Source organism: Vombatus ursinus, unplaced genomic scaffold, assembly GCF_900497805.2.
Source record: "Vombatus ursinus unplaced genomic scaffold, bare-nosed wombat genome assembly UNPS02009205.1, whole genome shotgun sequence".
NCBI classification, from domain to species: domain Eukaryota; kingdom Metazoa; phylum Chordata; class Mammalia; order Diprotodontia; family Vombatidae; genus Vombatus; species Vombatus ursinus.
This window is the reverse complement of record NW_020948983.1, coordinates 46,718,332-46,741,643: the sequence shown is the minus strand read 5'-3', so window position 1 is coordinate 46,741,643 and position 23,312 is coordinate 46,718,332. Positions and strand designations below refer to the sequence as shown.

Below are 23,312 nucleotides of genomic sequence, written 5' to 3'. Positions count from 1 at the left end.
AGAAATCAAGGTGCTTTCTTTCTGGGCCATAAACACACTTCTTGTTTCCACGTTTAAAATGCCCTACTTATAGCCCAGCTTGAATCCCAGCTCAGTACTTTCCTTGGATTTACTCTCTGAATTAGGTTCTCTGTTCCCCGAACACCTGGCCTAACCTCTCTGAGTTTGTCTCATCTCCCACATCTCAAAACTTCCTCAAGCATTTTGATGCACAAATTTTTTTAAAAACATCTTATACATTCACTTGTATTATTGTGAAATCCAGGGCACCCTTAATATTCTGCTGTATTGTTACTCCCAGGACCATCATACTGAAGATGTCATCCATAGCTTACAGGTTTTCATTTCCGCTGTACCTTCTCTACCAAGCCATAATAAAATGCATGGCATCTTGATAAAGTAGAACATTTACTTAAAACAGAATGTAAAGTAAAACCAAACAAACAAAAAACAAAAAAACAAATAATGAAACCAAACAATAAGTATTCTTACCACCTACTTCTCAAGGCTATGGTAGAGCATTGTAGACAAGTTTCCCTCATACATGGGTTTATTATATTAGCATCTACAATCTTTCCAGATAGTTTACTTCCTTCTTCTTATGTCCATTCCTTGGGCTGGCTCTTAGCATGGCACTGGAATGTAGGAAAAGAAGGGTATTTGAAACTTGTTAAATGGATGAATGTGAAGCCTTAGTGTCTAGAAACCAATTCTCAGCTTGGAAATGTTGAAGCCTCAGTGTCTTAAAGGTACTACATCTGAGCATAGGAACAATTGAACCAAGTAGAGATCCCCGTTGCTTCGTCTTGGGAACCAGAGTGAAAGTTTTCTGTGGCAAACTGTACCAGAGAGCTCAGGTAAGGATGAAAGAGGCCTTAGTGGAGTCATAGATGAACCCCTGTGGTGATATGGAACAGCAAGGGCTGATTCTACCAGCGAGACAACTAGTGTGGTGTAGAAGTAGCTTCCATTTTTCTTTTCTCCTTTCTTTCAATTTCTGCTACCCCAGTATTCAGGCTGCATCTTAATGCTTCTAACACCTCCACTCAGTTTCTAACCTGGATACATTAAAACTATGCTTGTCTAAACAGAGATTATGCTAAGGTAACATCCTCACCTGCAGATTTTGTATACCAGTTTTTGAGAGGATTTGGGTCACAAAGGGAAGCTAATATTTGTGCTTCACAGTAATTACAGGAAAGAGGATGTGAATAAGATGAATTAGGTTAAGCCAACTGGTTTCACCCCACTATATTGTTAGGCTCTGCCACTAATTAATTATATGACTTTGGGCAAATCAATTAATGTCTATGGAGTGGTGGCAAAAGCACTGGCTTTGGAGTCAGTTGACCTGGGAAAAACCTCTGTGATCTTGGGAGAAGTTACTCAGTTTCCTAATCTGTAAAGTGAATTGGTTAAACTAGAAGATGCTTAAGATTCTTTCCAAATCTGAATCCTGTGTTCTTTGGTCTTCAGTTTCCTCATCTGTAAAATCAAACAAGAGCATTTATTAAGCACCTACTGTGTGCCAGGGACTGTCAGGTCCTGGAGATACAAATACAAAGATTGAAACAATCCCTACTTTCAAAGATCTTACATTCCCACATGAGGTAGTTAGTCTATGTGATTACTAAGGTTGTTTTCATCTCTAAAATTTCTGTGATTCTGAAGATGCCCAGGTTATTTTAGTTAGCATAATCATACATATCTCTGCCTGTTTGATAGGGTTTGAAGAATCAGACACAAGTGAAACTCAACATTGTCAGCTGTCCACCTGTCACAACTGTCCTCATCAAACGACCTGACCTGAAATACCAGCTGGGCTTTAGCGTGCAGAACGGGATCGTAAGTCAACACTCCTTTATGATGTGCTTGCCTTGATGAGAAACTATATTTAAAACCTTAATGTAATGGATGCTATAAATTACTTAGTGGTGAGAACTTGGCAGATTAGATGCTTGCAGTAATCCCTCAGCTCTTGAACAAAATGTCTCTGTAGCAGATCCAAATGGGGCTGTAGCATTTTGTGAGACTGGTTCTCTGCAGAGGTCATTTTCCAGGCAAACAGGGCACCTGTCTATGAGTACCCAGGTTGCCAAAGGCATCATAGCAACATTTCCCTCCCCTCTGACAGGATCGTCTTCATGGCCAGTCAGTTATCTTAGTTATGGCAACAACAAACTACCCCAGTCCTCTGGGGCCAGGGTCAGGGCCACATGTGCCACCAAGAAACTTGGCCATGGGGAAGTAACTGCAGGAGCTATGGCTTTCATCAGGGCTTCTCCTACTGCTTGGGTCTCTCAGGGCTAGCTGGAGTAGCAGCATTTATTTAGAGTAATGACTATAAAAGACAAGGAAATTCCACACTCTTAAGGGTCTATATTCATATTTTGCTTGTTGATGTTTCTGGGAAATTGGGATAGCAGCTTAAAACCCACAGTAATCTCCAAATTCCATTTTCATTAATAATTTCAGCCTGTCAGCTCATTGACCTGAGCTTGACTGCTTGGATTTTTGCTTTCTCTGCCTTTCCATGAGTAATCTCTGAGTTAGAGTTTCCAGTGAACAATGAAAATGTTAAAGGCAAATCACAGGAAAAAGGAGGGGAAGGAAGGGGTCTGGATAATTCACAACTGCAGAATCAAACCTTGAGTAAAGGGTAGTTGACCATCCCTGTATGAGAAAGGGGGAGAGATGGGGGAATGATGAGTACAGTGAGAGTGTATTTGTAGAAAGAGAACTTGGAGTATAGTTCAAAAACAGAAATTATATTCTTTTCAATGAATGGTATGATTACTGTGTATCACTTCCTTTAGGTTTGTAAAGAGTAATATTAATTAGTGGTTTGGGTTCAACCTAGTAGCAAAAGAGGAACACCCATAGATTTAAAGGTAGAAAATATTATCAGCAGCAGAGGTCATCAACCCCCTTCACTTTAGAATGAAAAAAAACTAAGGTCTAAAGAGATTAATTGGCTTGCCAAATTCACACAAGTGGCAGCCAGAAGATTCCAGATCCTCTATCTCCCCATCTAATACTCTTTCAACTTGGAGACAGTTCAGTGGTGCAATGGATGGAGTGCTGGGTCTGAAGTCACAAAGACCTGATTTCAAATCCAGTGCTTACTAGCTGTGTGACACTGGGCTAGTTACTTAACCTGTTTCCCTCATTTCCTTCATCTGTAAAATGGGGATAATAAGTAGCATCTACCTTTCAGGTTATTTGTGAGGTTCTAATGATATAATATTTGTAAAGCACTTAGCACAGTGCCTGGTACATGGTATGCATTATTATTATTACATGAATGGCATATAGATGGTATGCAGAATTATAAATGGTATGCATTATTATTATTGCTTTACTGCATTCTAGATTTGGTTGTTAGAAGGACTGAGCTTGAATCCTGCCTCTATCATGGGTTCAAATTCCCACTCTGATACTAGCTGTGATAGCCCAGGGAAGCCGCTGAACCACTCTTAGTACCTCAAGCTGCTACCTAAAACTGAGTCACTGAGTCATAGGTGGTTGGTGGGACTTCTTCCACCAGAGTTCCTCCACTAGCAAAATCACAGATCTGTCAGGTGTTCCTGTATTTCTTTATTTCAGGGGTAACAGGGTTGGGGTAGAGAAAGTGCAGAAGACTGGTTGAAAACATTAGCTATGAAACAAAGAACCTGTTATCTTACCTCTGGATCTGACAGCTCAAACCAGGTTATTGCAATAAGTCTTCCATTAATCAGATTCTGGGTAATGGAAAGAGTAATGGAGGTTCTGGTTAACTGAATTTTCTGGTTAAGTGAGGGTTATAATCTGAATCCATTTTTAAAAAATTTGAATCCATATTGTTTAAACTCTATGTAAATTATGTAAAAATGGTACTAATCTACTTTCCTTCCTTAGTAAAAGGAAAAAAAAGTGGACTGAACTCATTGGAATCTTTGGTGATTGTGGATTTTGTTAGATTACTTCCATTCTTCAAAAGTCTTGTGATAGAGTTGGTGTTAATATTTTTTCCATTGGTGCAGATCACAACCCCTCCATGTACTGAGATTTCTTAACATTTTTGTGACTAAAATACACTCATCACCTAGTGATGAGACTCTCCCATCTTAGGTAGGCTGGTTCTCAGAAGACACCCCCACGTAGTCAGTTATCAGACCTAAGCATGACAATTATTCCATGGACCTTTCAAGCTTCGTAGGACATTACTGGAACCTTGGATCTGCTGGCATAGTCTTTGAGAATCCAAAGTTACTTCCATGTGTGGTTGTAGCTAGGACCATAGCAAGGATAGAGACCTATGATTTCGCTAACACAGGGATTCCTGGATAAGGAACCTCTATGAGGTCAATGCATTCTCTGCAGCTGAGTCCTAGTGGGAGGTGAGTATTCCAAACAGGCTAGTTAAGTATTTGTGTGATGCCTGGAGAAGTACCAACCACAAAAAGGGTTCAGCAATGATAACATAAGTCTTCTTTCTAGAGAAGTGTTTTCACTTATCCAGGGGCCCATTGTAAGATTCTCCCCTCAACAAAGCCTTGAGTCTGCTGGGTTTATTGTCATTGTTTGGTTGCTCAAGTCACACAGAAATAGTGCTTTTCTTGGAGTATCTGATGTGTGAAGTGGTTAATATGCTAACTCTTCCAGACACTAGCTGCACTAGGACGTGTGGGTGGGATGGTTAAATTGGAGAGATCAGTATGTAATTGTCCACATATGGCCAGGGAATTTTTAGGACTAGTTTGTTCTCAGAGGTTTGCTATTGCTTATAGATTTTGTAAGGGTAACATTTGCCAATTCATTCATTGCATGTACCGAAGCTCACCTGACTTGCAGAAATTTGACTTCACAAATAACCCCAGTTCTTATGCTTTGGGGGATATCTGGAGTCATACTGTATTATCATAGGAGATTAGAGCTGAAAGGATCATAGGATCTTGGATTTAGAGCTGGAAGAGACCATAGCCCATTTATTCCAACTCTCATTTAATAGATGGATAACTGAGGAATACAGAGGATAAGTGACTTGCCCAAGGTCACATTGATAGTAGGTGGCAGACAGAGCCTGGCTCTGAACCCAGGTCCCCCACCTCCAAAGCTGGCATGCTTGCCACTGCACCACGCCAAAGGATTTTAAAGTAATGCTTAATTTTGTCTAATTAAATTCTGCCATTTTACAGATAATATAACAAGTGAAGGAAAACTGAATGACCTTCCTGTAGTCACACCAATGATTGGGGCACAGCGAGGCTAAAACTCAAGTCATTTGAGCCCACCATGCTACCACCAGAAAGACATAACATAGATTCATAAGGGACTTAGGCAGGTATCTGTGAAGGACAAGGAACAGAAAAATTCAGTCATGATCCTACCAGCTTCCAAGCGTGCTTGGCTCCTTCCAGCCTGTGTAATTACCTGAATAAAACAAATAGTGGCTGTTAACGTGAATCTAGCGCCACCTTCTGGACAATGTCCCATTGTCTCTGGGCTGCTTTAGAGCCTACTACACCACAGGGTAGAACCTGGAGTGAATTTTACAAAATTCAGACATTTAGAGATGGGAGGATTTGAAAACAAGGAGAATGATACCCATTCTAAAATGCTTGTTGAGACTATTTGCTGGTAAAGATACAACCATCAAATAATATAGTCATAAAGGCTTATTATATTATATTAAGAGAAGCAGATTTTTTTTTTTATTATGGTCCTGAACCTTCTTTTCATGTTTGTCTTTGTATCCTCAATGCCTGGGGATCCATAGTGCCTGACATGCAATAGGTGTTTAATAAATGCTTGTTGAATTGGACTGGATTGAATGAGGTTGGGAAATCGCTCCCTCCTGGAGCCCTTTCCTGCCAGGGTGGCAATCACTGCAGAGGGAGGACGTGAGGATTGGTATAATTACATCTCCTCCCCTTCTCAGCCACTATCTCATTATACTGCATCTGCTCATTGTTTGCACAGCTCATCCAGTGCCCCATTTATTTGCATCCATCCAGTTTGTCTCTTTTATCCATTATGTAGATGTATTAGAGTCCTTAGGACTGGATGCTGCCAACTTCAGTGTCTGTAAAGAAGCTCTTTTTGAATCACGGACTTTGGTTAGCAGAGACTGATCAACATAAAAATTACCCTTTTAAAAATGACATGCCTACTTGAGGTGGTTATCTGATCACCTTTGTTTTAATGCCTTAGTTTTGTATTTGAAGTTTCAATAAAACCATCCACCTCCTTAACCTAAGTGGTGAGGCAGCCTGAAAACAGAGTCAAACAAGGTTTAGATAAATTCATGGGTGACAGATCTATAATGAGTTATTAAGGAAGATTAGACTCCCCATAGCGGCCTGGGCCCTATCCTTGTTGCTTCTTTGCCGTTTCAGCTGCTGACCTGCCTTTCCCGGACACTGCTTCAGCAATGCTCCTGAGACCCAGCCTGTGGGTCATCTCTCTGGCACATGATGGCTCTTGCCACACAGCCCCCATTCTCAGAGGACAGGCCCCTGCCGCCATGTGATGTGTTATTCTGGGTGCCTGAGCAGTAACAGAGTGAGAAATTTCATTCAGGGCGAATCCCATGGGACCAGCCATGCCAGGTTGCTGTATGATAAATGCTCAGTGGGCGGACTGTAATAAAGGAAGACATTTATTAAACTCCTGGGCTTTCTCTTGTGATACATTGCAGTGTGTCCCAGAGTGCAGCGGGAAAGTTTTTACAGATGAAGCAAATAAATCTGCATGATTTTATCCTTGTTATGATACATCTCCCCACTGACCCAGAAAATAGGACGTAGGCTGTTGCACAAATCAATCATACTTCCTTGACATGTCCTTATGGCAGCTGTATTATAGTAAATACAGGAAATGAAATGCTAAAAGTCATTCCCACTTCTGAGACAAGCAACAGATGTTAACCTTTCTCTTTCTCACCTGCCTGATTTGGCAGTGATGCCAAGCAACTCCAACCTGTGTGTGTGTGTGTGTGTTCCTCACACACCCCTTGGTGCCCAAACCTCCTTTGCAGATGTTCAGATACTTAGCACTTATCTCACTGATATTGCGCCAACTCTGTGTCCTCTGGGCTTTCTGAGATATGAGGCTTCCTGGGTAATGCTAGCTAGCATCCTTTGTCAGCACTTCCTTCTATTTTTCTGCCCTCTTCTCTCCTCCCAGTCCCCATGCCCTGTCACAATTACTGGCCCCCTGGGAGTTGTACTATTTCTGCTTCATCACTGTACAATCATCTTGCCAATGCCCTTGATGCCAACTGGAAGGAAATGGTGCCAGGAGATAATGGAACAGAAAGGTTCTGGGCTTCACAATGCCACTTTCCAGGTCCTGCCCTAGAACAAAAGGCTGCATCTGACAAGATGAAGTGATTTCTGTCAGGGTGAAGAGTCATGAGGAGAAGAGATTCTGGCCATGTCTACGTGTCTAGGAGTAGCCTAGGAGGGTTATCTCGAATTAACCCCTTTACATATGAACACCTCTGTGTGTCTTGAACAAAAATAAACTCCACATAGGTTGGCTGTCTCCACCAGGGAGAGCCTTGTCATCTTTCCAGGACATCACTTTCACCTTCTTGGGTCTAGTCTGTTGCTGGGCTGCATATGTTTTTTTTTTTTTACTAGTAAATATTTTAATATATTAATACTTACATTTAAAACAGAATAGATATATGTCCTATAGTAGGTAGAATGGATTAGCATCAGGAATCCTTATAAATAATGGGCCTGACAAGGGATCCCTTTTTTCAGGGCTGCCCATGCACCAGGTATGGGAGGTCTGTGCCCAGGGTTGGTGATGTTCCTAGGTAGTTTCCTCACCTGGATTCCCTGTCATAGTATCATCAATGGATCTTTTAGCCATAGTTCATGTGGGGTATATTCATCATGGTGTAGTGAAGAAAGTCCTTCATTTGGAGGCAGCCAACCTGACTCAAGTTCTAGGCTTGCAAGTCACTATGGATCAGGGGATTGGACTAGATCCTTAACACTGGCCCTTCAAATTCTAACTCCTTTGACTCTATGTCATTCAGCAAGAGCCTGTGGCCATTTTTCCTTTGGCACAATTCACGTAACTCTTTATCCTCAATATATGAAGTGACCACATATTCTGATTTTTCTGGGACAGTCCTGCTTCCAGGAAAATGTCAGGCTTAGAGAAAGGACCTGCCTTTTATTAATCACATGTCTTGATTCGGGGTTCAGAAAATATGAACTCTATCTGTAGGGGGTCTCCAGCAGCAATGAGCAGTTTCTTTTTTCAGCTGGAAGCATTTGTGACTGCCTAAGGGGTAATGCACCTTTAAATGCAAATTTCCTACCACATTCATTAAATTTGCTTTGAGAGTCTTTTAGGCACCCTGCCTGTCACTGCTGTGCATAAATCCTATTAATTCTGATGGAAATTAAGCTACTGCCTTGATGGCAGAACAGCCCTTTTTTTAGTGAGGAGCAGCTGCTTTAGGCAGAATATGTCAACTTGATTTTCCAAATTGTGCCTTTGTCATCAGCAGGGACCCAACTCGGCAGAGTCCAGTGTCCTTCCCTGGTGCCTTTTCTGCCATCAGAACACAAACTCAGAAGCACTTTCCATATGTCTTCCCTAGTCTTTCTCTGTGACATTTTCATTACATTGACACCCTCACATCTAACCTGTGGACGCTTAATAGTTGGCAGCCCTGGGGGTGGGAAAGTCACTATTACCAACCATGCGCCTCTGCCCTCTTATTTTTCCCCCTGGTCATAGGATCATACCTCCAGAGCTGGAAGGTTTCAATCCCCTCATTTAACAGATGACAGAACTGAGGCTCAGGAATATTGTGACTTATCCAGAGTCACACAGGTAGTAATCATCACAGGAAGGATTTGAACCCAGGTCTTCTGACTCTGGAGTCTGTACACATTCTGCTGTACCATGCAACCAGCCTCTGAGTGTAACCATGAAACTACTCTATCCCTGGCCTGCTCACCAGGGCCATCTCTAACTGTGTCTCCCTTCCTTTCTTTCTCTTTTGACATGAGACTCAAATATAGAGGGATACTTGCCTTTTGAAACCTGATCAGTGAAGGGCTACTGACTTCTTAACTGAGGAATCCAATGAGGGGAGGAGTTGATGACAGCACAGAATCAGAAAACCTCTAGGATATAGTTCTTTGTGTCATGGACCCTTGACAATCTAGTCAAGTCTCTGAACCCCTTCTTAGAATAATGCTTTTAAATGAAAAAAAAATTACATGGAATTACAAAGGAAATCAATTATATTGAAATGCAAGTTCATGTACTTGATGTTAAGAAATCTTGTTCTAGGGCAAACTGCTGTCATTTCTTGGCGGGCAATATGTTCATTCATGCTACAAATATTTATTGAGCAACAGTAATTTTGTCTATATGAGTATTCCCTCTACCAAAGAGGATTTTAACCTCTCTGCAGCTTAATACATGGTCTTAGCATTGCTGTGATAAAAAAAATCCATTACCTTGTTACTGACTTGGCAATGTGCCTTCCCAGCCATAGCTTGATTGCTCTCTGAAAGACACATGTCTAATCTATCACTGGTCTCATGTTGTTGTTATTCAGTTATTTCAGCCATGTCTAATTCTTTGCGACTCTATTTGGGATTTTCTTGGCAAAGATACTGAAGTGGTTTGCCATTTCCTTCTCCAGCTCATTTTACAGATGAGGAAACTGAGGCAAACAGAATTAAGTAACTTGTCCGGGATCACACAGCTAGTAAGGGTCTGAGGCCAGATTTGAATTCAGGGAAATGAGAATTCCTGACTACAGGCCCAACACTATGTACTGCACCACCTAGCCATCCCCATTGGGTTTATAATGGAAATCTGTCCAGTTTATTAGAACTTGCTAGAACTTGAACTGTGCCAGCATAGTTTTTGAAAGTTCATGATGGTTGAGGAGTAGGACTTCATAAAGTCTGTCAGATATATAGAGAGCTAACCTTGGAATTTGGAAGACCTTAGTTCAAATCCTGGCTCTGACACATCCTATGTTTCCCTGGACAAGTCACTTAACTTCTCAGTATCTCAGGTAATTTCAAGGCTATATGTTAAGGGCAGGAACTGTCTTTTGTCTCTTTTTTGTATCCTTAGCACTTAGCACAGTGCCTGAGGGCACTATGTTGATTGCTTGATTGAATAGGTCCTGATTCACAAGGATAAACATGGTTTCTTCATTGGAAGTTCTGCATTTAAATTAAAATTTTAGGTCTAGTCCAATAGTCCAATTAAAAACCTGCCCTCTCTATCTTCAGTGGGCCCAAGCCTTGCCCTCTATTTATTAACAGGAAAGATAAAGCAAATATGTACTTAGCATAATAGTACAAAGAATGTCTGTGTTCATAGGGAGAGGTTGTATCTCACTGGGCACAGTGGGGTGGGAGAGTTGGGGAAGACTTTCATGAAGAAAGTGGCATTTAATGTAGACCTTGACAGATGGGTAGACTTTTGAAAGAGATAATCGGTACATGGGAAGGGTGTGGGGTGGTGGTGGTGGGGCTCCATTTTCCAAACAGGAGAAGCAAATTGATCAAAAGCATGTTTCTGCCATCACCAGTTGTAGGAGAAGCTTCTTCCTCAGATAAGGAAACTCTTATCATCTTCCTACTTTTGCTGACAAGGTCTAGTGTATACTTGATATTTTGTGTTTGGTTGTTGAGATCAATCAAGATTTGAAACTTTGATCTCAGTCTTCTACTTAACCTTTCTTGAGTGGCTAGAACCTCTATGGTGAATCAGGAACCCCAGTTACTGCTTTGCAGCTTCTCTCCACCCCTCCCCCAATCTCTAGGACTGTCTTTGGGGCCTCCCACTTAGTTCTATCCACAATTTCATTTCCATCCTGAGAGTTCCAGTTAAAGGTGAGGATGAGGTGATGGAACAGGCAGAGGAGAGCTTTTACCAGAGAAAAATATATCTACTGCACTCTCTGAGAACCTATAGGCTATATTCTGCCTCATATATATGTGTGTGTGTATGTATGTATGTATATATGTATGTATGTATGTATGTATATAGGTATGCATGTATTCTTCAGAAGGAGATCTTAGGATTCTGGAAGGGCTAATATCAAGTTGAAGTGCAGGGGAAAAAGCCCCGATCCTTGAGTTCCAGGGCCTGAAGTTGTGTGCCAACTCTTGTCACTTACCTGTGTGACCTTGGTTCCCTGAAAATAGCTTAATCTTTCAGTTTCCTCATATGAAAACTGAGAGTGTTTGGACTACCTGACATATAAGATCCCTTTCAATGCTAAATCAATGGTCCTAAATCTAAGTTATTCCTCACTCTAGGGGTGCTAGTCACAGTAATTTACTGGGAGTTCATCATCTCTGTTACATTGCAGGCTTATAGCTCCATATAGATCTGCCATGGAGAATAAGCGGATTTATGTAATTTTATTAATAATGTGTGTGTGTATTGCAGTTGGGGTATAGACTTCTGATTTCATTGGTGCAGGGAACTTTACATGTGGAAAGGTGTGGAAACTCCTTCCACTGATGCATATTGACAATTTATCTGTCACCAATTTTGCCTGGAACACTCAGAAGTTAAGTGACTTGATCACATGGCTAATATGGGTCAGAGTTGAGTCTTGAACCCAGGTTTTTTTTTTTTTAGGCAATTGGGGTTAAGTGACTTGCCTAGGGTCACACAGCTAGTAAGTGTCAAATGTTTGGTCTGAGGCCAGATTTGAACTCAGGTCCTCCTGGGTTCAGGGCCGATGCTCTATCCACTGCGCCACCTAGCTGCCCCTGAACCTAGGTCTTCTTGACTGCAAAGTGGCCCTCTATGCTTCTATTCACTGTGCTGCTTCTGTTATTAATGACGTATATATATACACATATATATTATATGTTATGTGACATATGATATTGTTATATAATAATATTATATATACTATCTTAATAACAATATAATAATTGGAATTTATATAGTACTTCAGGGTGTTTAGAGTATGTTGCACACATCTGCAGAGCCTCTGGGTGAAGTCTGTTTTCTCTATTAGTCGGGACACTGTTTGAGGGCAGGTACCATATCATCTTCACCTTATCTCTCTCAATACCCAGCCCATCATAGTCACTCCTGCAATGTCTGTTGAATTGAATTAAGCTGAATTTTTTTGTAATCTCCTTATGGAAAACCTGAAGTTTGCTCACCACCCCATCAGCTCCAGCTTCCCAAGGCTGGAGTCCAGGACTTCCGAGCCTGACTCCACCCCTCCCCCACTCTCTAGGGCTGCCTTTGGGGGCCTCCCATTTAGCTTTATCCACAGTTTTAATTTGATCCTTAGAGTTCCAGTTGAAGGTGAGGATGAGGTTGTGGAGCAGGAAGAAGAGAGCTTCTGCCAGAGAAAAATATATCTATTGCCCTCTCTGAGAACCCACTGGCTATTTTCTGCCTGATTAATATATAAAAATTTCATGTGGCAGGTGGCAAACTTTAATTTTCAGACTGAGCAGTTAAATGAAATATGTGCCTGCATAAGATGGCTGAACTAAATCTGGGTAATGTCGTTTAGTAGGTTTTGTCATCTGTGTGATTAGGAAGAAGGCGATCTGCAAAATGATATGTTCTTAGTGAGAGGAACCAAGGTTGTAATTCCAAGGCTGGCTCTGCTGACACCATTAACCATGAAAGTGCAGTTCAAGTGGTTTCTAAACCCCAAGCAAAACCCCGAAATCTAATTACAGTCATGTCTAGGGTGCTCAGCATGTATTGTTATTTACAACACTGCCTCTTGCACCATTCAGGATGTCAATGGAGGCTCTTGTTGACAAACAAGAAGTAATGAGTCAATGAGGGAGAGGGGGCATTTTTTTCTCCCCACTCCCCACTGCTTGGGTTTTGCTATTAGAGGAGGAGATTGTATTGCATTTAGTTAGCAGAGTTGCTAGGGGAAGGGGAGGAGGAAGCAGGAAATGACTGTCAATATTTCCATGAAAACAAACCTGGCCCAGAGCCAGTGAGAGTTAGAGAAGATATTCAAGAGGAAATTGCATCCCCTATTTTCGGCTTTATTCTCCCCCAGCTATTCAGAGTTGGCTGTGTACTTTAAAAAGAATGTGGTGCTCCTCCCTTCCATCGCCCCCCCAAGAAGCAGAGAGAATGCCAGAAACTGATCTTCTTTGAGACATCAGCATTTCCTCTGTGGGACAGAAGGTCATTCCAGGGGGACTTTGCTATGAGGACAGGTGTGCTATGGGACTGTACAACCCTTGCCTGCCTCCTCCTCTGGCCTCAGTCTCCCTCTCTAGCTCTCTCTCTCTCTTCTAGGAATGGAGGGATGGGACAGTGGATCTGGGAGGAAGGAGGTGTAATAGAGGGAGGGCAAACAGTGGAATTTACAACTCTTAGTACCTGTCAAGCTTCTGCCACTTGTTACTTAGCAACACAACTAGTTGAGCTTCATGGAGCTTATAAAGCTCAGCTGAAAGCATCTGACAATTTTACAGGGGGAAAAAAAGGCCCTGGACCACTGCTGTCCTCTCCAGGAGCCCAGGCCAGACCAGCTTGGAGTAGAAATCCCGTGGTTTCAGTTCATTCTCATAAGACCAGTAGATGGATGAGGTGAGGGAGAAAAGGGAAATGAGAGCTCATGCTGCTGGGAAGCAGGGTAGATGTGTTTTTAAAAAATATATATATACACACACACACATATACACGTACATGCACGTATATAAATATACATACACACATGCACATGTGTACATATATACACACATAAGTGCATGCACACACATGCATATATACATGCATATATACATTTATACACATACACGTGCATATACATATTTGCATACACATATACATACACATACATGTATACACACATACTTATATATACACACATGTATACACATACACACATATATAAATATACACATATGCATACACATATACATACATACACACATACATATATATTTATATACATAGGATATAGGTAGCAGATAGATATGAGGTGCCTTTTTTTCAATCTGCTTTCCTCTCCCAGTTTACACATGTCTCTCAAAATCTGTTGAAGAGTTAGGAGGTTTGGAGGAGAGGAAGTTGTATTTTCTTTTCTTGAAAACGTGCTAATGAAATGATTTTAAAAGCCATTTTAAGTAATATCTAGCTGCCGTTTTGTTTCATGCAGTCATTCATTCATTCATGCATATATATATTCAGAAGTGTATGGTATAAGAGAAAGAATCTGGGAGTCAAGAGACATGGGATCTAGCCCTAGCTCTGCCATTTCTTGGCATTGTGACCTTGGCCAAGTCATTTAAACTCAAGGAGTCATAGTTTCCACAACCCTAAACTGGGGGGGAAATGATACTTGTACTTACTACTTAATAGGGCTATTGTAAGGAAAATGCTTTTGAAATTGTAAAGACCTATATCAATGTAAAAGATTCGATTAAACACATGCCTAAGTTCCTACAAAATGCAAGGCATGGAGATGGAATGTTATAGTGGATAGAGTGTTGATCTTGTATTTGGGAAGTTCTGAATTCAAATCCTAGCTTTATGACCCAAGATGTATTATTTAATTTCTATGTGACTCCTTACTAAGTGATAGAGGGTTGATGGAGGAAGGTTCCACATGGAGAGTGCCCTTAGCTGATAAAAATCTCAGAACCTTTGGTATTTGTGTCTGTGCAAAGCATTGTTAGGCATTGGGGATTAAAAAAAGATGAAAAAAGACATAATCTCTGCCCTCAAGGAGTATAACATTGTCAGGGAGAGGGAACAGATGTGTAGGGGAGATGGTGGGGGCACACAGCAGCCCACAGTTATGAATTATGTCTCTACTTATTAAGATGTGTTGGAACATAATCTTGTCCCTGGTGTTTGCTAGAGGCTTAGTGGTAGATATCAGCCCTATATGTATTAAGGAGGTTTGAAAGTACACTGTATTCATGAGGGAAGAATGTGTTAAGAGTAGTGAGTTTGTGAATGGAACAGAGGGTGTGAGGTGAAGCTAAAAATAGCATGCATGAGGGACAGTGTTTGTGAGCTTGGAGCCCTAAGGGTTTGTGGGAAAACCTAGGTGTGTGTCGGTTTGTGGGCTTCGGGGAGTGTTGTGCTTTGTTCTGAATCCTGATGCTCCCACCCTGTGCAATAATACTAATATTTGGGGGGCTCTGATGAAAAAATAAGGTCAGATTCTGCTCCTTAATTGAAAGTTTCTAAACCTACTATAGACTTTTTTTTTTTTTGATGGCTAGATTACATGTATTTGAAGGATAAAGGGAGACAGGTAAAGAGCTTCACACATGGGCTTTTCTAGCTTGGAGAATGTCTGGTTGCTTGCTGATAATCTGAGAATCTTGACATTCTACTTGGTCTTCAGAAAGTTGGTTAAAATTGGTTGTACATGGGCCATGTGGGGTGGGTTGATATATGCAGTCTGAACATGAGAGGGGTGAATCGTAAAGACTGTTTGTTGTGCTGCTGGGAAACTATTTTGTGGAAACTGTGCATTTGAGCCCGGTGTCATTGAAGGTGGGGTTGGTGCCAGACCAGCATGGTAAATGGCTGGCTGCTGCTGAGGGTTTGCCAGATGAAGGGCCTGTGCAGCTTGGTGTTGATGGTGCTGCACAGGGCTGGGAGCAGTGTGGATTCCTGAATGTTGATTCTGTTGTTGTCCAGTGGGGGTGGCAGAAGGCTGAGGATGTGGAGTATGTGGGTGCAGGGTAGCATTAGGATGGGCATACTGCTGAGCTAGGGAACCAGTAGAAACATACATTGCATGTGTCTGCTCATGAGCACCGTACTGAGTTGCTGAAGAGGATACTAAACCAGGCTGGGCATGGGCTGGCGGTGCCATCATTCTGGTGTTACCGGGTTATAGACATGAGGATGCTGAGACTGATAATGTGGCACATGCTGAACAAGAGGCTGATTAGGAAACTGCTGAGGGCTATGGGCCACATACTGTGCTGAGTACGCTGGCGGCCGGCCTGCAGCCTGCAGCTGAGGCAGGATGCATCAAGGTTTTCTGGGGGTGCTGATCTTGCTGCTGTTGTGGCATATTTGGTACTGCTCTATATGTGTTGGCTTGGTTCACTGGCATAGGCGTCATAGATATAGGATATAGAGGCTGCACACCTGGGCTCACTGGGACTGGGTACATCATATTTGGTGCAAAACAACTTTTTGTATACACCTCATATACAGACTCTTTACAGAAGAAAGTTTGTTCAAATGAGAGAGAGAGAGAGAGAGAGAGAGAGAGAGAGAGGAGAGAGAAATAACTGCTCAAGGTGAGTCCACACGGCAAATTGGCTCACATGGAAGCATTGGAAAGGGCTTGGCCATTAGACAAAGGTTCTTCCACATATGCCGTGCTATTGAGAGCTCACCTGCCAGTCCTCATTCAGAATAAAACTCTAGAGATAATTTTTTCAGCCAGCTGTGAATGGCTAGTTCAAAAGTTGAGACTTGAATGCTTTACTGAGTTCTTATGGTGGTTGTGTGTGGGTAACCCACTGGTGCCATACTATGATTGTTGTTTGGGGATGGCAGGGCAGGAGAATGTTACATGATAATTGTAGGCACATACAGCTTCTAGCACCTTCCTTAATCCTAATGGATCAGGACCACGGACAGGCCCAAGCCCCAAGTGTTAAATGAGAGGGATAAGTCTAGATAAATCGCCCAATAAACCATCATTTATTATGTGCCCATTATGTTCTAGGCACGGGGGAGGGGTACAAATACAAAGAATAATGTGATCCCTGTTCTTAAGGACCTTCTGTAATTTTTTGATTCTGTGATTCATCCGACAAATGTTTATTAACTGCTTGCTTTGAGCTAGGTCCTTGTGCTAAGAACATTTTTATTTTAACACCAAATCACTATAGGATACTTATTTCCTTTCCATATGTCTTTCTGTTTTATAAGTGCTTAGATAAATACCAGGCCTATATGCTTTGCTTGAAAGGGATGGGACTACTGGCCAAATGATGTGGAGTAGGAAAGGGGTAGTTGTTTTGTTGGCCAGATACTGCATGGTATATTCCAATACACCATATAAATGTCACAGCTGAAGACCAAACATAAGTTTTGTGAGTTAAGGCCGATTAGAATTCATTAATTAGTTCTATTTATATTTTTTGACTGATGCTAATATTTCACTTACTTGAATACTCGTAGGCTTTGTCTAGGGAATGACATTCAATTTCTACAGATCTATATGAATGTCATTCCTTGAATTTCTAGAAGGGAGAACTCTTAAAATTTTCCCCTGCCAGTTACCGGTAATCAAGGCATACATAGCATCTTAGTTAAGCTAGCAAATGATTAGGCTGCAATGACAGTGTATATGGTACCAGATTAATGAGTTTCCTGATGGTTTTTCCTTGTCCTGAACAGTAGCTTCAGTTCTGTGTTTATCTATATTATATGTAGGTATATGTATGTATATATATATATATATACATGTATACACATATGATTGTATATATGTATACACCTCATATACATGCATGCATGTGCCCATAAATACATACAGATTGACCTGAGTGTAAATAGATGTATGTGTCATAAATGCACATGTACATATATGTACATATTTCTGAACAAATAGTTGAAGCTAATATCAAGTAGAGAAGAACCACTTAAAAAACTCATAGGTACTAGGTATGTTTCTGTTATGAAAGATAATGACTAGCTTAACTAAGACTTTATACCAGAGATATATGTACATATACACGCATATATATGTTTGTCTTTATATAAACTGTATTAGATATGTATGTATGTATGTATGTATATATATATACATATATACATATATACATACTACTTTGTGTGTAAATACACCCATATAGATAGGTGGATAAGTTATATATATATATATATTCTCTTAAATGTTCAATTATATTAGCTAATAATATAGGATATGTCTACATGAAACAATGCTAGCTTAGCAAATATGGTTACCCTAAATCTTCTGAAAAGTTTGCAGACATGTGAGTTAGTTTTGCTCTAGTGCTTTCTATTTTCAGCTTCATTACTCCCAAAGTACAATACATTATTTTAGAGAAAGGCCTTAGATGACATAGTTAAAGCTATTTAAAAATGGATTTTCAGAATTCATCAGTTTAACTTTGAGGCATTAACATTTCTCCTGAAAAACAAAATGTTTGTATCATATTCTCAAAAATTGGTTCAATTGCCTTGACTTTTGTATAGCAGAACACTTATTGTCAGACATCTCTCCCCCTCTCTTTCTTCCTACCCATTCCCTTCTGTCCTATCCCTTCCTCTTGAACCCTTGACTAATCCAGTGGCTTTCAATAGTGCTCTAAAAATTTCTTTCTCTTCCCAAATTTTATTATTTACTTTCTCCCTATAAACTAAAGTAGTGATAGGAACAGGCCTGAAAAACTGGAAGGATGAATTTAGAATCACAGAATATTAAATTCTGATAGGGACATCTAGTCCAATCTCCTGCCTGGTATAGCATTCCCTTCAGTAACACTCCTGCCAGGTTATACCCAAGCCCCTCATTGAACTCTTCCAGGGACAGGGAGCTCATTACTCTGTTCATAAATTAGTCTATTGCATTTTGGGACATCGCTAGTTTAGAGGCTGAGAGAAAGGACACATCTCTGAGAAGAATTTAACTTGAATTCTGTGGTACCTCTTTCACTTGAATAATATCCAAAACCTCTGACCACACTTGATTGACATGAGAGTAATGTAACCCATAATGTAACTTGAGGGTTTTTATGGCAATGAATTAACACTGGGAATTAGACTTAGGTGTGAGTATGTAACTGGGGCAGCTGGGTGGTACAGTAGGTAGACTCATCCTTCTGAGTTCAAATCTGGTCTCAGATACTTCTAGCTGTGTGACCCTGGGCAAGTCACTTCACCGTGTTTGCCTCCATTTCCTCATCTGTAAAATGAGCTGGAGAAGGAAATGGCAAACCCCTCCAGTATCCCTGCCAAGAAAACCCCAAATGGAGTCACAGAGAGTCAGACATGACTGAAATGTAACTGGAGAAGGCTTTGAAGCAGAATGGCGTTGTAGGCAACATGGGAGAGACATGGGACAAGGAGCAGAAAGGGGTGAGTGCTTTTTTTAGACTTCATTCAGTTTCTACTTAATAGGAAACAAATGAATCCTAGAGGCTGGTTGTTATTTTATCCCCAGTCTACTTTTCTGTGTGCATATGTGTTTATGTGAGAAAGATAACAAAAAAGAAATTGAATGTCTACTTATGATCAATATTCTTTAAAAATTACCTTATAATGCAGGTCGTAGGACCAACATAAATCTAATAAACCCTTTTCTATTATAATACTCCTCTAACGTTAACTGATATTCATATGGTAAGCCCTACCATAAGATCTTACAGTAACTTTTGAATTCTCAGAAGAATTCATTATGCTCAATTTACTTATATGTGTATTTTTTGTGGGGAGGGGGTTGAAGACTGGATCTGTGAGTTTAACTGTGTTGGGAACTCCCAGTGTGGAAATTACCCTGTACAGACACTTTTCAACAACTGTCTAGTTGCATTACCTGAGGTGCTGAGAGATGAAGTGACCTTGCCATGCTAACATTACCGATATGCTTCAGAAACTGGGTTTGTATTCAGGTCTTCTTGACTCTAAAGCTGGATCTCTCTCCATTACAATAACATATTACCTCTTCCAAGTAACATAATTGAATTCTGAGAACAATGACCATCCATGTAAAACACATGAATACTCAACCAGAGTATTCGTTAACAAGAGTTAGAACAATATGCTTTCAGTGCTATCTCTGACACATTTTGGCTGTATGACCCTGGGAAAGATGCTTAACCTCTCAGCCTCCAAATGCCTAAGACTATATATTGCAGAACAGTTGCTGATCTGCGTGGGTAGAGGGAGTTTCTTTAGCTCCCTATGCTTATGAATCACATTTAGAAATTTGAAAAAAAAAGAATTAACATTACATCTCTTTTCCATTATAGATACACAGAAATAGGCTCCTCTATACTATCCTTTATTGTAGGAGTTCAAATTACAGAGCCCTCCCCTCCACACTTATTGAGCTGAGAGTAAGTAGAGTATAAATCTCCCCTCTAAGTCACATGAGTAACAGCCTAATCAATAGAGCCCCTGGGCTGTAATGAGCTGGCGGGCAATGAAGCTTAACTATGGAGTTTTAACTGTGGAGTGTTATGACTGGACCTGACCAGAACACAAGGGCTTTTTTCTCTGTATTTGTTCCTTTAAGCCTATGAAGAGAGACTTCTCCTAAACAATCATATACTGGAGGTCTTAGAGGGGATATAGATGTCATACTGGGTCCAAAGTAGGTGATAACTGGCTGATAGAGGATGTGAGCATGGCTCTTGTGGCTTAAGCCACAGCAAAGCTGCCACAGTAGTCACCACAAAGATATGTGCGTAGAAATTGTCAGCTGGTATGGGGAAAGACACATCCCTAGTGGAGCCAATCTGTTTTAGCTCTATCTTGAAAAAAGCCCGTGCTGGCTAGTAAGTGTGAGAGCAGGATGGCCAAGAAAGCATTTTCTGAACCGTCCCTTCTGGATTTGTTTAAAGCCTAGCCATTTAGAAAGAGTTGTGTTCCATGATGCTGCAAGATGCTATATGAGTGAATAAACAGACCAGGGGCCTAATGCGAAATGGCAAATGTGGCTCCAGCACATTGTCTTTCTCCAAAAGTGGGCAAAAAGACTTCTTCCTTTTTCTTTCTTTTCTTCCTTTTCCTTTTTCTGGCAAGAATTAGTCTAAATTGTCACTGACACACCATAAAACTTCTTCTGCAGCTGGAGATTTGGAACAATCAGATCCTGCAACATGTTCATCAGGTGAAATCATGGCAGGAGTTTCTTGTTTCACTAAAATCAGGATTAGGTTGTTGAGGAAACACTGTTTAAAGAACAAAACCTTCCATTTATGGGTTTTTTGTTTTAATTTAAAATCAGCTGATAGGCCGGCAAGCAGTTGCTGAATGGCCCCAAAGAAGACAAGCCTCCTACACCTTTTTATTAGCCTTTCCCTATGTCCTCCAAACAAATAAATCTTGTCTTTTATGTGAGTGGTGCAGTAAGGGGAGGATGGAGGAAGGAACATTTTTTCTTTGTTTCTTTCTTTCTTTCTCTTCTTATTTTCTTTCTTTCTTTTTTTTTTTTTTACAAATGGCTTTGTCTTGATTCTCATATCTTTGACCTCTTCATGATCCCATTCCTGAAATGCTACCATTGTCATAGGTGATTTTAAAATAGATTTCCAATTTGGGGGGCAATTAGATTGAAATATAGAGCAGTCTCTCTTGATGAGATTAGCAAAAAAGCTTCTTAACTGATATTCTTCATGCTTTGCCCTCATTCAAGTTCTGCCTTTAAATCACTGACCCATGAGCCCCAAGCACTTGGTTTTTGTTTTTCCTTTTCTCTGATATGTGGCAATAGAAAGCAGAACATCAAGCAAGATAAAGTGGTGGCTGAAAACGAAAATTCACAGAGGTCTCTGACCAGTTTAACTTGCGGATCATTCGATTCCTGCAACAGTAGATTTATCATCCATAAACCTAGACTGGAGGCCTGATCCTGATACTTGTAAAATTTTATTTTATCATCAGCATTAACTGAGAGGGAAGTAGGATAGGTATTCTGGCCATCTGAAAGATGAGAAACCTAAAACAAAGATTCTGAGACATACCCAAGGTCACATAATTACATAGTAGCAGAATCACTATTAGAACTCAGGCTTCCTGACTCCCAGCACAGTGCTCCTTCGACTGAGTCTTGCATACCAATGTTAAATCAGTCGATTTTTTTTTTTACTGAGTGTTAGATATCCAAAACATTGTCAAGGAGACAAGAAAGATAGTTGCTCTTCTGTTTAGGGTCATTTGATCTTGGCGGGAAGACAAGACAACACATATACTCATGAAAAAATAATGAACAACATATCCAGTGAAAGGTATAGACAATAGGAGCAATTGAAATTATTCCCCCTGCTCAAATGGTGAAAATTTCATCTTACACGTTTGTAACTTCCAAGAAATAATATTAAAGAAATATGAGCTCCCAATAATAGACTGAATGACATTCAAGAGCAAACATTTATCAAGTGCCTGTACTGAACAGTGTATTAGATACTAATGATATGAACAGGTATACAAAATTTAGATCAAATATGTGTTCCATGGAAATTGGGAGTCTGCAATGTGAGTTTCTGTAGTGACTCTGAGTTGGGAGTCAATGGGCAGATTTTTAGTTTATAGATTGGGAAGGTAAGTCCTAGGAAAAATCAGTGCTAAGATCAGGGGGAAGTCAGCAGGAATGACAAAACTTTGAATAGAAGACACTTGGTTCCCTTCCAAAGCTTAAGACCTTTCTGTTGGTTTCCCTAAGAAAGTTGCAACTTCCAGTCATTCATTTAGAGTTGGAAAAGATCTCAAAAGTTATTTAATCCTCTCATTTTACAGATGAGGAAACTGCCATTTGGGAAACTAAGTGTCTCCCCCATAGATTATCCATCCATAGGTCAGTGTCAGAACTGGGATTCAAGCCTAAGTCCTCTGACCTGAAAGCCAGCACTCATTCCATTGTATTATCATGCTTCCTTGGCATGATACTGAGTTTATTTTTGAAAGAAGAAATAACAAGCAATAGTTCCATGAGCAGGCTTACTGGTGAAACTTTTGGCATCTGAATTATTTTAGAGGATCATTAGGATGTAAGCTCTTTGAGGCCAAGGATTATTTTTGCTTTTCCTTTGCACCCCAGGTGCTTACTATGGTACCTAGCAACATAGATTAATAAATTCGTATTGATTGATCCCCGATGATCTCAGGTGTTTAGTTTGAAAACTAGGATACAAGGTCCCTTTTTATTATCACTTTGAAGGGAAAGAAGGAAAGAGATCAAGCATTTTTTTACGTACTTACTAAATGTGCCAGGCACTGTGTTAAGTGCTTTACAAATATTATCTCATTCGAACCTCCCAACAACCCTGGGAGGTAGGTGCTATTGTAATTTCCATTTTATAGAACTCCTAGGATGGGACAAAAGGAATGGAGGGCCTATGGTGGGCTCCCCCAGCCTGTTCCTATCACTTCCTTAGTTTGTAGGGAGAAAATAAATAATGAAATTTGGGAAGAGAAGGAAATTTTTAGAGCACTATTGAAAGCCACTGGATTAGTCAAGGATTCAAGAGGAAGGGATCAGACATAACAGGGAATGGGTAGGAAGAAAGAGAGGGGGAGAGATGTCTGACAATAAGTGCTACAAGGGGTTCCCATGCCAATGAAATCCCACAAGGTGCCTGATGTAT

The 23,312-nt window shown here is 40.6% G+C and overlaps 1 protein-coding gene across 2 annotated transcripts in view; it reads left to right on the top strand.

Annotated features, from left to right (window-relative positions):
* APBA2 (amyloid beta precursor protein binding family A member 2) overlaps positions 1 to 23,312 on the top strand; it is a 133,479-nt gene that overhangs the window by 92,210 nt on the left and 17,957 nt on the right. For both annotated transcript variants that reach the window (XM_027851938.1, XM_027851937.1), the window contains one exon: positions 1,726 to 1,845. In XM_027851938.1, the coding sequence (XP_027707739.1) occupies positions 1,726 to 1,845 (120 nt within the window). The remainder of the gene's footprint in view (positions 1 to 1,725; positions 1,846 to 23,312) is intronic.